General features: G+C 36.2%; 3 protein-coding genes across 7 annotated transcripts; 2 read left to right on the forward strand and 1 right to left on the reverse strand.

Annotated features, from left to right (window-relative positions):
- Positions 1–2016: 2016 nt before the first annotated feature.
- Positions 2017–5233, reverse strand: LOC116109450. 5 transcript variants are annotated; one of them, XM_031395680.1, is made up of 4 exons: positions 5051–5233; positions 4029–4078; positions 2376–3505; positions 2017–2271 (listed from the first exon to the last, which is right to left on the reverse strand). In XM_031395680.1, exon 3 carries the CDS (start codon positions 3442–3444, stop codon positions 2428–2430), a length of 1017 nt encoding a protein of 338 aa, XP_031251540.1. In that variant the 5' UTR covers positions 3445–3505; positions 4029–4078; positions 5051–5233; the 3' UTR covers positions 2017–2271; positions 2376–2427. The 5 variants fall into 5 exon arrangements, with proteins under 5 accessions (XP_031251540.1, XP_031251532.1, XP_031251546.1 ...); XM_031395672.1 differs by having other exon boundaries at positions 4013–4078; XM_031395686.1 differs by lacking the exon at positions 5051–5233 and adding an exon at positions 4831–5040 and having other exon boundaries at positions 4013–4078.
- A 281-nt stretch (positions 5234–5514) lies between these two features.
- LOC116110005 lies at positions 5515–7415 on the forward strand. The gene is made up of 3 exons (XM_031396257.1): positions 5515–5742; positions 5860–6008; positions 6642–7415. The coding sequence occupies exons 1-3, from the start codon at positions 5617–5619 to the stop codon at positions 6682–6684; spliced, it is 318 nt and encodes a 105-aa protein (XP_031252117.1). The 5' UTR covers positions 5515–5616; the 3' UTR covers positions 6685–7415.
- Positions 7416–10551: 3136 nt separating this feature from the next.
- LOC116108622 (dual specificity protein kinase splB-like) lies at positions 10552–14934 on the forward strand. The gene is made up of 8 exons (XM_031394870.1): positions 10552–11947; positions 12077–12175; positions 12261–12413; positions 12965–13128; positions 13526–13673; positions 13801–13923; positions 14019–14106; positions 14715–14934. The coding sequence occupies exons 1-8, from the start codon at positions 10592–10594 to the stop codon at positions 14879–14881; spliced, it is 2298 nt and encodes a 765-aa protein (XP_031250730.1). The 5' UTR covers positions 10552–10591; the 3' UTR covers positions 14882–14934.
- The last annotated feature ends 1198 nt before the right edge of the window (positions 14935–16132 follow it).

Consider the following 16132-nt stretch of genomic DNA (forward strand, 5'->3'; position numbering starts at 1 on the left):
GTCGTTGACGACTAGCTACGGCTAAAGATCTAGTTGTCAACGACCAGATCCATGGTGAATTTGACCCAAAAAGGTTAGATTGACGCACTACCGACTAGATCCAGTCGGTAATGCCCCATTATACCAGATTCCGACCACCTACCGACGATGGTGGTCGAAATCTGACAAATGTGGGTGGGTGGAAGTTTTTTTATCAATTTTTAAACTTTTTTTTTTTGTGTTTAGTTAAATTAACAAACCTAAGAGATTTAAAAATATTTAAATAAAATAGAATAGAATTTTCAAAATAGGGAAACAAATGTGTATTTTGAATAGGGTAAAGATATGATAATACAAAAATCCTTCATCTCGTTGAAAATAGTCCTACATCATTATTCCTTAATTATACCTTAGTTGTTGTCAGAGCAATATGAGGGGATGTTTGATTAGAGAATGTTAGATTACTAGAATCTTATATTACCTTGAAGATTATTATGAATCTTTAAAAAAATGTGTTTGATTAGTTGGTGGGTATGTTATATTAATATGTTTGTTTAGAGGGAATAAATTGGTAGGTATGTTATTTAAATTACTAAATTGCCCTCCTTTTAAATATTAATATAATATTATTTTTATTATTAATTTTTGAATAATTTTTTTAACCCCCAATATTTCAGATTTAGCTAAAACACTCTCGCTTTATAAAACTTTAATTTATAACAAAATCACCCCCACTCTCTACCACCGCTAGGCATGGCAATGTTCCCCGGAATTCCGGGGACCCGCCCCCTCCCATATGGGGCAGGGAAGCCTCAGTTTTTTCAAGGATAGGGGTGGGGGGTGTTTTAATCCCCGTCCTCGGGGATGGGGCGGGGGTGGGTGATGCCTTTCCTCGACCCCACCCTGCCTCGCCTCGTATATAATATATAAAATTATATATATATATACTTTTCACTAATATCTATATATTTCACCTAATTACACAATTATCATACCTATATAAACTCATATTTTCCCAATTTCTTTTACCCTAAACAATTAAACAAAAACAAACCCTAACCCATATTTATGTATAATTAATTATGTTTAAACGATTAATTTAAGTGTTTGTTATGTGGACGAGAATTAACTATTATGTTTGGTCATGCTCAAATTAATTTATGTTTATATAAAATTAACAGGGTGGGGACGGGCCTCCAACATTCCCCTTTGAAGCGGGGATTGGGAATTCCTGTCATCCCCGTAACGGGGATGGGGCGAGGGTGGGGAGTGATTTTGAGGGCGAGGATGGGTACGATGAATGAGATCCCCGCCCCACCCCATTGCCAGGTCTAGCCACCCCTTGTTGCCACCGTCGGAAGTCTCCTAAAGTCGCCGTGAGTAGCTCATTGTGACCACGAGGCTCCGATATGATCGTTTCTGGTCATATTGATGGCTGAAAACGGCCATATTAGGCCAAATCTTGCTGAAAATGGCCAACGGTGGGCCATATCGAGGCCTCTTGATCACAATGGGCTGCTCACGATGACTTCAGGTGACTTCCAACAACTTCCCGCGACAGCCAATAGTGGTTTGGCTGACAACAGGCAACAACAAGTGGATAAGAGTGGTGACTTGGGTAAGCTGAAATTTGTTTTGATTTCAAAGAGTAAATTTATCCAAAAAAATTAATTAAATGAGGTGAAATGGTAAAAACAAGATTTATGTAAATAAATTTAAAAATAAAGACATTATTGTCTAAAATTTTATTAATAAGAGATAGAATTGGCAAAAAAATAAAATTATCCAAATATAGAATTGTAAAAAGAAAAAAATTATCCAAATAATCTTACAAAATTGAGGTAATCAGATTAGCTCAAATATTACCAACTGTAACCACTATTAATATTTAAAGATTACCAGAATGTTATATTACTTAATAATCTAAATATGATAATAAAGTAATATAAGATAACTTAAACCCAATAATTTCACATAAAACCCAACCCAACCAAACGCCCTTGAACTAGCAACAACCCTCCAAATTGGCCACTAATTTGAACGGCACAAATTAATAAATTTTTATTTAACAAATTCAAAGACAATTCCGACAGAAGCAGCACCAACAAATGCCAAGTAAAAGAAAAGAGCTGCTTCAGACAAAAAGATATGTAGTTAATTAAAAGTTCATTTAAATTACAATTTGACAAATCTCCGATAAGTATCCATCAACTCCAACAAAGTCTGTTCCACAGGATGTGGAATAGACCAAACCTCGAGCATTACTTCCATTCTTATCCCATTGTGCTCCACCTGAAACACAACACAAGCAGTCAACTCCCGTTTCTCACACTTGATTGCCATCATCAGCAAAATAATGGAAAAAAAAAGCACCAGAAAGTTGCATCATTTCTTACAGTGGAAATTCCAAACAAAAAGAATCATACAGATGCAGCAAGGGATATGCCATTAAGGCTGGTTGTCTGGAGTTGTTTGCCGCCTTAAGCGCTCACTGCGCCTAAGTGGAACTGATCCACCATCTGAAGAGTCATTATCGTCGTCTCTGGAAGAAGATCCTGTTTCCCCATCATAGCTCTCCCCCCAAAGTCGGGTAGATCTCCTCCTAATACTCAGGTGTGCTCTGGCTCTTGAAGTACTGGACCAGCTACTTCTCCTTGGATTAGACCCAGGTCTAAAGACTCTAATGAGAAAAAATACAGTAAGCCAACCCCCATCATCAATCGGCAAAATACTACTATCAGCCCCCTCCTCTCCAAACGAAGATTGAAGTGTGCTGAGCAAGTCCCCAAGGTCTCTCTGGCGCTCCAATCTTCTCCAATTATGCTGCCGCTCTGGGTCAGCTTCTGATGGCCGCACAAGGGGATGTTCCAGCCTAGCATGCTTTCTGAGATCTGTGTAGGTGCCACTGAAATTGCATGTCTCACAGGAACAAGACCTTGTCTTTGCATTCATAAACCGACGAGCATCTTCCACAACTATCCAGTCTTTAATATGGCCACGGCAAAGTGGGCACACTATCTTTGGCGGCGCCTTCTTCTCACAAGACACAGAATGTGGCGTTGAGGAACCTTCCTCACTTCTTTCTTCTTGCAAATCAGTAACTGCTACTTCTGAAGTAACAATTGAGACTGAGTTTGTGGGTTGGGTTTCTTCTTGATGTGGTATCACTGATGAGGTTTCAGCAAATGACTTCCGGAACTGATCAAGACAGTTGGAGTGGCGGTAGCTTGTGTCACACATGTAGGGCCGGCACCCCTTCTCATGGGAAGAACATAAGAGAAGAACTGCATTATGAGGATGTTCCATACAAACAGGGCACCTCGCATCTTCCCATTCCTTCAAATTTTCCTCAGTTTCGGAAGGGATTTTAGCAGAAGATCTCTGAGCATGACTAGAGCTGCATGGATAAGGAGATGTCTTGCATCTATCAAAAGAGACAGAACGATCTCTTCTCTCCTTTGGCATGTTGAAGTCTCTATTATATCAACACAAACTCTAAAGTCCAGTGCCTCCAGAAAGGCAGCAACTGAATAAATCAAAACACAAAAGATCTCACCAAAATGTAATAAATGCATGCTTTATGTATTAAAAATTCATCAAAAGAAAGGCCTACAAGTCTAATAAAAGAAAAGAATTGGCACACGAAAGTATATCAAACACAGAGAATCAAGGCTTAGAGAATTACAGTGTTTACAGAAAGAAATAGATATATGAATATACTATGCAAGAACATGTGTGAATTAGTAAGAACTCTCAAATTCCCATCAGTATCATAAAAATGTACACAGATTACATAATTTAAGGAAAAACAATGACTCCATAGAGCAGAAATATTATCTTAAATAGGATAAAATGGATAAGTGATACTAAGATTCTTCACCCTGTGCTATAGACATAAATATCAATACCCTTGCTACATCTCCTCAGCATTCTCCCAGGCATACTTCCTAGGAAATAATATTAATGAAAAAGGGTGGATATCAACATAAAATCCGAAAGGCATTAGCAGAAAGGGAGGGAGGGAGAAAAGCACCAGCAAGTCATGTTACCAAGATTTAAGACCATTGAATAGCTGGTGAGTCCCAAGTACAGGCATGATCTGTATGGCAACAATTACATATCACATTATTAAAACAGCATTTGATCATTTTTGTCATATTAAGAGCAACAATGACATAACCCAAGAATTGCAGTCACTCATCCATGAAGACCACCACCATTTCAATCTTCTATCTCAATCAAAGGAATGATTACAATTAGAAGTAATCTGCCAAAAGAAACTACACAACTTAACATGTCTTAAAGCCCAACCACTTGAAAGTTGGCCAAACAAAATCCTTTTCTGGGGAGCAAAATCTTCAGCTAAAACCATAAAACAACAATATATTGTCTCACAACCAAGTTCACATCCTTTTGGTCTTCCATTTAAAATCAACACATGGATAGCCATCGCCATTGTCACATCATTAAAACTCCAATATCAAGAAATTGATAACTTATTCCGTCCCCAAATTGTTTGCTCTTCCCATTAACAAAACTCATTAGCAAGTAATACCTATACCGAAATTATTTCCAAAATAACTTCTATGAATAATAGAACAGATAACTCAAGTATAATCTGATGACTATAACATCAACACCAGCAGCAACCTAGATGATATAGAATAACAGTAAAACTCAACAGCTCATAATTGCCAATACAATACAGGAATTAAAATCACAGCTAACAACTTTGAATATACAATAAAAGTAACCATAGCAACTATTGGAAACATTAAATTATCGCAAACGAAGATCAAACTTCACAAATCCAACTTTTTTAAAGTAAGCTAACAGCCACCAATTTCTCACCTCGAATCCAAAATTAATAGCAAAAACACATAATCCCAAAGTCCACATGGCCAGAAATCAAAATACATGGAACGAATCCAATAAAAAGTCAAGAACCAGTTCAATCTAAGGATTGAATTAAATATACATCAATCGACAAGATCCGGCCAAAACCAGACCCCGAAACGGGTCAAAAGTTGAGAAAAGATACAAATCATAATAATTCGATTTAGATCATTACCAGAAACTTTGAAACGTCCGATAGAATAATTTATGATTCAGATTAAACAGATTTGAAGGCCTAGAAGTGACTAATTAGAAAGATTTTCGAAGAGAGAGAAAGATTTTCGAAGAGAGAGAAGGAGATAGAGCAGCTCATTTAGGGTTCCTTACTCCTTACCTAAAGCGAGAAACTAGAAAGAAAGAGAAAATGTTGATTAAGGAAAATATAGGGCGTCTCGTCTCGATGGGAGCTGACGTGGCAGACTCGGCTTCTTTAATGTATTTTTATTTTTAAATTTTGAATTGAATTGAATTGTTTTTTTTTTTTTTTTTTTTTTAAGTCGGCGCAGTTTTGTAATTTCAGCGCCTTGCTAGTTGCTACTTACCCAGCTGGCCCCACCTAAGTCTTACTGGATAGACGAATTAATGAATTATAAACTAAGACGGTGCGTTTTGCTGGAAATTTCTAAATATACGAAGTCTGAGAGCGTCAACCGTCAGGCGTCAACTGCCAGGATAAACTGAAGTCGGTTTGTATGCACTGAAATTGTTCGAAGAAAAGTGGGAGAGAGTGAAAGTGTGACGATGATACCAAAATCACTGCAGGTGTTGGGCACAAGTGCTACAATAATCTTTGGTGGATTTGTCACCCTCAATTTCGCTTCAACGATTACGATAGGTGCGCTTCGTGCTGTCACTGAAGCGAAACGGGTAAAAACTAAATGAGAACCATCGTGTCTTGCTCTTAATGTCACTACTTCGTTCCTGTTTGAGTTGTTCATTGTTATATGTTGATGAGATTGGTTTTTGCGGCTTTACATTTTGTAGAAAAAGGTCGCGGCGCCTTGTGGGTCTTGTAAAGGGAAAGGATTTTATAAATGTAAGTTATGCAAAGGAAATGCAACTATAAAGTGGTCGCCTTTGTATGACCCTATTTTTATCAACCCTTGTCTTTGTCCTACATGTGATGGTAACAGGTTAGTCGTTTTGTTCTTCTTTTTTTTTATGTTTTCGATGCTTGGTTTCTGAAAACATTTTCAGTTTGCCAAAACTATACACACTTTTTGTGAGGTTTTTTTTTTTTTCCTTTCCATGGTGTGTTCTTGTTTCTGGAAAGCAACTTTTCTTCCGACTATAGTTTCGTTTCTGAGAGAAGTTAGGAAAATAAAGGATATGCGGAGCAGCTACCTCCCAAAAAATAACATTTTAGTCATCTCTTTCCTTTTCATTGTAGTTTATGAAGTATAGTTGTTAATGTAAGATACTCTTGTGATTAGGTTCTTTCTTTTTGTGTGGTAATTTTATTAAATGAGATTCACATCAGAAATTAGTTGCTCTACATTGTATTTTCGTTTTCATTAAGTTCTCCAATTAATATAAGGATGAGAAAATAATGTCATTAGGCAGGAGTCCCATGAGTAAGTGTAAGTCCAATTAAAAAATGTGATAAAAGATTTTAACTAATGTTTGGAATACTGGATGTCAGCATGCTTTTTTCAATAATAAAAGCCGAGTGATAAATTAGTGATTAGTTATGTTTTGCTTCTTTAATCTTTATGGAGATGCTTGTCTGTTGATTTGATGATTTCTCCAAATATTTCACATTACAGGGTGCAGCGCTGTCTGAACTGTCTGGGGAAGGGCTACTATTGACTTGGGGAGGCTGAACGCATAATACCGATCTTCTGTTTTCTATATTTCAATTTATAAATTGTGAAACGTATATTGTTCTGCCAAAGCAAAGAAAAACATGGTTAGTTGGTGCACCAACTGAAAGCTTCGTTAATAAATTATAGTTATTGGTTGAAATCTTAGATTTTTTCCCATTTGTACATTTGAAACTGTTATGTGATTGACAGAGCCGGATCCCATTTTAGATTTCTCAATTTGTCATGTTTCTGTCAAGCATACACACTAACTACATCTGTCATTGTTGGTCGTGGAGGATCCACTGCACTGTATTGGATACACGGGGTGCCAGGTAGCGGTTCAGTGTATCCCAGATCCCGCTAACCTGAAGACTCTTCTTTCTCAAATCCCATTCATAAAGAGGTATCAGTCCTGAACATTTTACTCAAAGATCTCTCCACAGAGATAGATAGGTGAAAGTCTTGGACAATAATTAGAAATATTGCACTCATATATTTTAAAAGGATTAAAGAGTCATGACTCCAATGCAGAAAGCATCAGATTGTCTGGCATTGTTTCTATTTATTCACCATGTTTCCTATTGTACCAAAATCATGGATTTTGGAATTCTTACTACCATACAACAACCATTACCAGATTCCAGGAATGATTTTTAATCAGTTCTTCTATAAACATTTTCTCTTGTAATTACTCATTGATGTATGTGTTCTCTTTGTCATAGATGCAACAATCTGTCTTTTAAGTTGTTGGTAACACTGTTCTGTACGCAGTGCTGGAGACATTATGACCATAGGGGATTGAGTTGTTCATTCTTTAAACAGAAGATTCCAGTAACAAATAAATTAAAGTAGGCGTATGCAAATTTCCAACGGCTCTCATATTTTTCCACGATTCCACATCCTGAAGTAGAGGAGAAGCCATGAATGCAGCATTATCAAGTGCAAAATCATGTGATGTGGATGGAGTTGATTAGTTGAAGTCAAGTAAAGCTTGAACGTGAAAGATAAGCCATCGCCATCAAAATTGTGTGATTTCCGTGTTAGGCCGCCACTCACCTTGTGATTTCGGTAGATTCCATAAATAAAGGTGTTCTAAGGTATGAGAATCATGCAATTATTATTTTATTTTATTGTCATAATCTGATAATCAGTTGAACGATACAGATACAATGTACCATTACTCCACTGAAATTAATTAATCTAAATTAATGTGAGATGTTGAAAATTCTTGTAAATGAATGGGTGACGATATTTTCTACGTTTAGCACTTTTTGATGCCAATACAACTTCTTTATTTAAATCTTAATATAAGTATACATATATTGTAGGCCTAGTGAATCTTATTGACTTTGCTTGAGCCATACTATAGTGTCCCAGCTCAACTGTTGCCTTTATTCAAATTTTTTTTTTTTTTTTTTTTTTTATGATTAAGATATCCTGTTTGTACACACCTTAACTAAATTACATATTTGTGATGATTATTATTAACTTTTTGATCATTTGAGATATCCAATGATATAACGTTATTTTAACCATACAAATGATTGATTCATCACATATCCAACTCGTTTTTGTAACATTATTGGAACATATACTGCCTAACCTTTATAATCATGTCCGTCAATTTTTCATTGAAACATTGGATTATTGTATGCATATCATATATGTGGCAACTAATATCATTGGCCACCTTTCAAGATCATCACCTAACCATGTCATGTCCATTTTGCATTATTCATACTCTTTACTCCTTTTTTACCGACATTCAATTCCCAATTGTATTTAATGCTCAACCTTTTATGAAAGAGTACATCAAGAATCTCTATTCTTAAAACTTATCTTTACCTTAAATTATTTCGACTTTATATTATTAGATCGATATGTAGAATAATAATCTAACTTTTGGTTTCTCCTGATTAGTCGTGAAGTCATCCCAAATGATAATTATTCGATGTGGGCTTATGGCCAACACTGGACCTACTTGTTGCATTACTAGGATTGACACAGAATCTGACCAAAACTTGTCCAACAAATGCCCAAAAGTAATTTCCACGTGTTAAAAAAAGTCATTAAAATGGACCCACATTTTCACTACGTACCCTTTATGTCGTTACGTGGCAGTCATCTCGAGGGACTGCCATTCTGACCAAAAGCTCACTTGTGGCTGTGGATCACTTAACCGAAAGGCCTAAAACGCTACGTGTATTCTCAATGCTCCACGTATGCAATTAAATCATTCTGACTCTGACCAACACCTAACTTGTGGCCGTGGATCAATCAATTCTATGCCCAAATGGCCACGTCAAATCTCAAGGATCCACGTGTGCAGATTTAGAGAATATGCTAAACGTGATGTACAGTATAAGATACTATGCAGCTGGCATGCTATTGTGCGCCAATGTAACTTAACATTTCTTGATCCTTATGTTAATTTATATTCTTATCAGAACAATTGATCAAAAGATTGAAGAATATTTTGATCCAATTTGAATTATTGAAGGGTATAATTGGACCAATTAAAAAATCAAATTAAAACAATTAAATATAGAAAGCTTTGGAATAACATGGTATGATCAATGATGCAGTGTACAAAGACAAATTAGATATAGAAATAGACACGAAGCTTTGGAATTTTCTCCCTGTTTATGTATTTATATGCAATAAAATTAGAAACTGTTGGATTTGACAAATCGTTACTCCGTTTCCAAACTAATGTTTGATCTCATACATTAGTCTCATTGTTGAATTATTTTTCTTTTCAACGTCAATTTCTCAATTCTTCTTCTTATTAATTTAAGATCATAGTCTAATACGTTTAATGGGACTATAATCTTATGTTATATATATATATATATATATATATATTATCAAAAGCATGCTTAGACCAGATTTTGCATATTAATTCTTAAGCTCGTATCATATCTACAGCAGCAAGTGTAAAGAAGCAAAATAATTTATTGATTGCAGCTTCTTTAGGTTGGTACAAACGACAAACAACTATTATTTAGACGAATACAAGCATTAAATATGAAATTTATAAACAAAACGACAAGACAAAAAAGCGGTAATTTAAAAACAAGTTGAAGGGTAATTAAGTAATAATATACTTCAAATTCCCAACAGAAAACACACCTGAGATCATGGCAACAACGTAATTAAGTCAAAAACAAAACCCAAACTTCAAACCGCCTCACACACATATATAATAAGCAAGAAGTACGCACACAAACGCACACACCATCTCTGCCATGAAAGAACACTCTCTCTCTCGTATCCGCAAGAAACCCACCTCCAAACTGAAGCTAGTTTGTAGCTTCAATGGCGAATTCCACATCAGACCGCTTTCCAATAAGCTCCGCTACATTGGCGGAGAGGCGCGTATAGTCTCTCTTGACCGAAACATTTCTTTCTCCAAACTCCGTTTAAAGATTTCAGATATATGCCCCAACATTCGCTCCTTCACTCTCAGGTACCAGCTTCCTTTGACCGGCCCTTCGCGTAAAGACAATGAGGCTGACGACGAGATGCCTGTGGTGTTGATCGCGTCGGACGATGACGTCAAGTGCATGGTTGATGAGTATGATAAACTGGAACTGTACGGTAAGTATGGAAGGCTTTGGGTTTTTGTATGCAGTGAAATTGAACGTGGTAATAATAGTAGGATTGAGAAAGGAGGTAATGAAGATTTGTTAAGAAAAATGGTTTTGAAACAACGCTTATTAGCAAAACAAACTAAAAGGGATTACGAGCATCAATTTATGGATTCGCATTTAGGACCCCAACCAAGGTTTTCAACTATACAAAGGGATCCTTATGGAGAGAAAATTTTCTTGTTTAATGGAATGGGAAATGAGCGTTTGCATCCATTGAATCCGAGGGATGGAAATCTGCGAGTGGAAACAAATGGTCCAATGGAACCTTTAGTGGGGCGGTCTAGTTCAGGTTTGTGTAATGGGGGCGGGGGTAAAACTGGGAATACAGGTCAGTCTTCACTGCCGTCAAAGGAATTGTATGATTGTGGTGTGGTTTCTGTGCGTAATGGTTTTGATGGTAAGCATTTTAACAGTAAGGGGCAGGTCTTAACCAGTAATTTCAATAGGGAAAACATTATGCCTTGGGCTGTGAATTGTTGTTCAGTGAAAACTCACTTGCCATCAAATTGCAACAATCAGCACGTTGGGAGTAACTATCCTGGGAAATCTTCCTATTTTGGTGACAGGGTTTCAGGTTCTTGTCAGAATGGAATTCCAAACCATAGGTTTGGTGTGTATGATTATAGAAATCATCGAATTCATCCTTATTATATGAGAAATCATAGGAACAATTTTGTTGAGGCAGGAAACCATAGAGGTGTTAGACTTGATAGCACGGTGGGGACATGTTATCTTGGGATCAAGCCGTATTCAAACATCTCAGAGCAACAGCAGTCTATGGGATTATATGATCCCAGTTTGTTGAAGCTGTGGCCAGGTTTCGCAGAGCATGCATTGGAGGGTGGGGCGAGCATGATGGCTTCTTGCTTAAACAAAGGCATCTTCCCTTTTGGTATCCAATATGGGAAGGCGACTTTTAGAGAGCAGGATGCGCATGCAATTTTACAGTATGGAAATTCAAATACGGAGGAGAGTCATTTAGCCTATCATGATTTCTGCAATGGTGTGGTTAATCAATCTTTCCTGTCATCTGATGCTGTTAAGATTCCATCATCATGTGTAAGGGTGATGGAACCTCGGGAAGATCTATTGACTGGCTCTGAGTTTGAGAAGAATGAAGCTCTATATAACACTCTCCATGTGAATTTTCATCGAATGTCCACCAATTATGCATCCAATTGTAGTGATCTTGAGACTGAAAAACTCCTGGTTGGCTCACTGGAGAATGCTAATATCTCTGGTCCTTCAAATGAAATGGACCATAGAAATGAAGCAGCATTAGGACGCAACTTGACAAATAGCACTAAAAATTTGCAAGACGGAATTGCATCTTCTATGGATCTTTTGTATAACCTCTCATTGTCATCATCCAAAGGAATTGATACTCCCCAGAATTCTTCTGTTTCTGGCAGTGTTGTCTCTGATGCCTTGTTGAAGTCTCAACCAAAGCCTTTAGATCCTGTGGATGAAGGACTATTCAGTGCAGGCCTTGTAGTTGATGAATCAAACAGGGTCAGATCTAGTTCTTCTTCGCAGAATGCAGCTAAAGCAAGAAGAGTTGCTGTGCATGGAGAAGAAGTTCAGAAGGATCCTGGTTTATGCCCCGAAGGAAAGGTATTACTTAAAGATATATGATGATTTGAGCCAAATGAGGCAATATTATATGCTCACTAGTTTCATTGGTTGATAGTTGGATGCGGTTCTCATTGGCTTGATTGACTAATTGCTTTTTTTTTTTCTTAGGGTGACGCCAAATTGAGCTATAAATCTCCAAAGATAATTGGTGGAATCTCTAGTCACCTGACAACGTTCTTCGCTCATTTAACTGCTGGAGAGCTGCAGGTAGCCTGTCAAACATGTCTGATTTGTCTCTTTTATCATTTAAATGGAATATGAAGACAGCTTGTAATTCTGTACTGTTCTGCAGACTATAAAAAATTCTGATCTTGAATATATAAAAGAACTTGGATCGGGTACATTTGGAACTGTTTTCCATGGAAAATGGAGGGGATCTGATGTCGCCATTAAGAGGATGAAACCAAGCTGCTTCACTGAAGATTCATTGGAGGAGGATCGACTGGTAATCATGCATATTTCTTTCCAAAGTTCAATCTGAAAAAGTTTTCATTATTTAATTACTTTTACTAATAGCATAGGTATCTGATATGAATCATTTATATATTGGATCTGGACTTAGAATCTCTTTTGTCAATTTAAACACGTCAATCTAAACATCATTTTGTCATGAGGGGTTTGTTCTTGAGTCTTATGTTGCTCTAACATTTTTAAAATGCTATTTAATGTTAAGGATGTCAAATGTATCTGTTTGTGCCTTATTTAAGTATAAACACCAGATGTACTGATCAATTTTGTATAAGGCTGTTGGTCGATTTCTTTTTCATTCTCAAGCTTGAAGCCTTCCTATCCTTTGTCTCTTTCCCACATTCTTATTGGGCAGCTCTGGTTTAAGTGTCTTAACTATTGAAAACTATAGAATGTATAATAGACAATAAAATATATTGAAAATGAAAAGAGGTTTGTTCTATGAGTTAACAAAGTCCTGAGTCTCCTGCTTGCCTAAAGAGAAATGCAAATATCATTTGTACAATTGTTGACAATACATCCACGCAGGTTGCAGATTTTTGGAGGGAAGCTCACATGCTCGGTCAGCTTCACCATCCAAATATTGTGGCCTTATATGGTGTAGTTACTGATGGGCCAGCAACAAATTTGGCAACAGTGACAGAATACATGGTAAATGGCTCCCTAAAACAAGTTCTACAAAGGAAAGATCGGTAAATTATCCTATCATTCTATATTTATAATATAATGCAAGGAAGATATTATAGGAACTTAAGTTAATGTGATTTGAATTGTAATATTTTCTTTTTCCAGTAGTTTGAATTATCACCTTGAATTCTGCATTCGTTAGAGCATGAACATCTTGAAATTGAAAGTTAAATTGGAAAATAGTGCGAATTGTTAGTCCATCCACACCTGGCTTGTGCCCCTAAAAAATTTTATAGCATTTTTTTCTTTACATTTGTGTCAAATGGAGCTGTATCTTGTGAATTCTGCTATCATACATCATGTTGCAATCTTATGATGGGCATAATTTTCACTCAGTGGGAACCAATACTCAGTACGTGTCTTTGTGTTTTTTTTCCCTTAATTGGGTGGTTTGATTTACAGGACAATTGATCGTCGGAAGAGGTTAATTATAGCAATGGATGCAGCATTTGGTATGGAATATCTACATGAGAAGAACATTGTCCACTTTGATCTGAAGTCTCATAATTTCCTTGTGAACATGAGGGATCCTCAAAGACCAGTATGCAAGGTATCTGTACAAGAAAATTATGTGCTTTGGGTCTGAATATCTGTACCATTTCTGTTGCTTGATCAATGACTTAAGTTTACATTTATTCATTTAGCTAAGCAACTTACAAATTTCAACATTTTGTCAGATTGGTGATCTGGGCTTATCAAAAATCAAACAGAAGACACTCATCTCAGGTGGTGTAAGAGGAACCATACCTTGGATGGCGCCAGAGCTTCTGAACAATAAGAACAACCTAGTAACAGAAAAGGTAAAATGGTCAGTCATTGAAGTTTATTGTTGAGTATTGTTGCCAGTTGCATAACTGTTTTTGTTTTTTATTTTTTTGTTGAATCTTTTTGCTAGATTGACGTGTACTCATTTGGAGTAGTCATGTGGGAACTCTTAACTGGAGAGGAACCTTATGCAGACTTGTATTCGGAGGAAATAATAGGTACACTTCAATTTCAGACTACTACTGTTCTCAACTACTTGTTAATTTAGATACTCAAATAATCACTGAATGCAAATGTTGTGACGTCATTATCCTTGTCATTGTGTTATCTAACCCACATTCTCAAGTGGTGTCTTGCATTTTCTTCAACTTTGATGTTCACGTTTTGTCTTTTACCTTGCCATATTTCAGTGCTTCTAGCCCCCAGAGCTCTCACTGCTTCTGTAGTCTTCATCTCACTCATCATATATTATATGTACATTTATATTTTATTGTATCAGCTAATCTTTGTCAAATCCCATTACAAACACAAAACAAATTTTCTGTGGTTGATGACTCAATGTGGACAGCAGAACCAAAGATAAGAATTCGTTAGTGTCAAATTTTGTAATTCTATCAAATGGATATTGTTATTATCTGAGTTTAAAATAATTTATTGCTTAACATATATCATGGTTGTCGGTTCTTACCATTTATTTATTGAAAAGTAAGAAATTATTTTAATCATCTCCATAATTTCTATTATGGTTAGCAGAATGGTGCAGTGGCATCTTGTTTGATTTTGGTTGATCCATATGTCCTTATACATTCAACTGTGATGTTTTCAGCTGGCATAATCAAAGGCATTCTCCGACCTGAAATTCCAAACTGGTGTGATCCAAGTTGGAGATCATTGATGGAAAGGTGCTGGTTATCAGATCCTGACTCTAGGCCAGCCTTCTCAGAGATTTCAAAGGAGCTACGTGCCATGGCAGTAGCCATGAACATTAAATGACCCAAAGGCTGAGCCATGGGCCAGACTATTAGTCTTTTTGCTTATCTTAGGCTACTAGGAACAGGGCATTTTCAGACAGCTTTGGGTTTCCTGTCCAGTGTAGTTTTGTAATGATATGAAGATGACCCTCTAGTAAGGAGTAAGTGATGGCCAAGTGAAGTTTATTTTTTCAGTCACCAATGTTATATAGCTAGTGTATAGAGTATTGAGAAGCAGTTCTATTGAAAAAAAAGTTGTTTGGTTTAGCCTTAATTTTGGTGGTTGTGATTGATCAAGAGCAGGCTAAGCCTTGAGTTAGCTTTCTGTAAATATTTGTGAAAAAGAGCCTTTCCTCGGTTGGGAAACAAAAGCTTGATAAATGTGTTGCATCGATAATTTGGTTTACTCCTGCACCATACCGCAATTTCATAGTTTTATAAAATGTCATCTGAAAGACTGAAACTTTTTCAATCACCGAGTTGTCCGATAACCTCTATATGTCATCAGAGTGTACATAACTAAGTAAACATTTATTTAAATAAATTTTTTAATATGATTCTAAACTTTGTACTAATAAAAAAGTTGATCAGTAATTTTTACACCAACAATTATGCACATGTAAAGTGTTAAGAACATGAGATGATTGTAAAAATATTTATGATGCAACCACGTTGCTTGCTAATTAATGCATTAATAACAAGTTGATAAGAGGGAGATTTAGAGTAGTTTAGATGCTATGAGTAAGTCTTACTTTTACTGTGTTTGTATTATGTTTTCTTTTGTGATTGCTAATGAAGATTACAATGAGAACGATGTCTTATGCAACCTTTAAAGGTTACAAGTGTTCGAAGTGTTTTCAGGGAATGATAAGCCAGTTTCTTTCTAACAATGTGTTTTTGTTATTTTTGTTGTAGAATAAGTGTGTGAATTCGCTAATCAATCTCATTGGGAGGAGTGGATTATACTCTTTTAAGCTTAAGGTAATGAGTGTTTTTGTAAATTGCCTTTATTTGGTAAAGATCTTCATTCCTTCTTATTTGTTGAAACCTTTTAATCATGTCCTTAATTTAATGAAATTACGGTAGTTGTAGACGTAAGTATCATTCTAAACCGGTTTAAGAATCAGACAACTATCATACTTTGTCTCCATGTGCTTGTTGAATCCCATTGGTGGAGATGACTTAAAATATATATTTTAGGCATAACAAACAACAAATAATATTATTGATAATAAGGTAAAAATTAACATTCGCTCATATAGTTAAAAAAAAA

The sequence above is a fragment of the Pistacia vera genome, unplaced genomic scaffold (genome assembly GCF_008641045.1).
Source record: "Pistacia vera cultivar Batoury unplaced genomic scaffold, PisVer_v2 Contig118, whole genome shotgun sequence".
NCBI classification, from domain to species: domain Eukaryota; kingdom Viridiplantae; phylum Streptophyta; class Magnoliopsida; order Sapindales; family Anacardiaceae; genus Pistacia; species Pistacia vera.

Coding starts and splice junctions, on each gene's coding strand:
- LOC116109450 (XM_031395680.1), bottom strand. CDS start 3,444: ATGCCAAAGGAGAGAAGAGATCGTTCTGTCTCTTTTGATAGATGCAAG.
- LOC116110005 (XM_031396257.1), top strand. CDS start 5,617: ATGATACCAAAATCACTGCAGGTGTTGGGCACAAGTGCTACAATAATC. Junction 5,743..5,859: donor CTGTCACTGAAGCGAAACGG/GTAAAAACTAAA, acceptor TACATTTTGTAG/AAAAAGGTCGCGGCGCCTTG. Junction 6,009..6,641: donor CCTACATGTGATGGTAACAG/GTTAGTCGTTTT, acceptor TTCACATTACAG/GGTGCAGCGCTGTCTGAACT.
- LOC116108622 (XM_031394870.1), top strand. CDS start 10,592: ATGGAACCTTTAGTGGGGCGGTCTAGTTCAGGTTTGTGTAATGGGGGC. Junction 13,924..14,018: donor ACAACCTAGTAACAGAAAAG/GTAAAATGGTCA, acceptor TCTTTTTGCTAG/ATTGACGTGTACTCATTTGG. Junction 14,107..14,714: donor GTATTCGGAGGAAATAATAG/GTACACTTCAAT, acceptor TGATGTTTTCAG/CTGGCATAATCAAAGGCATT.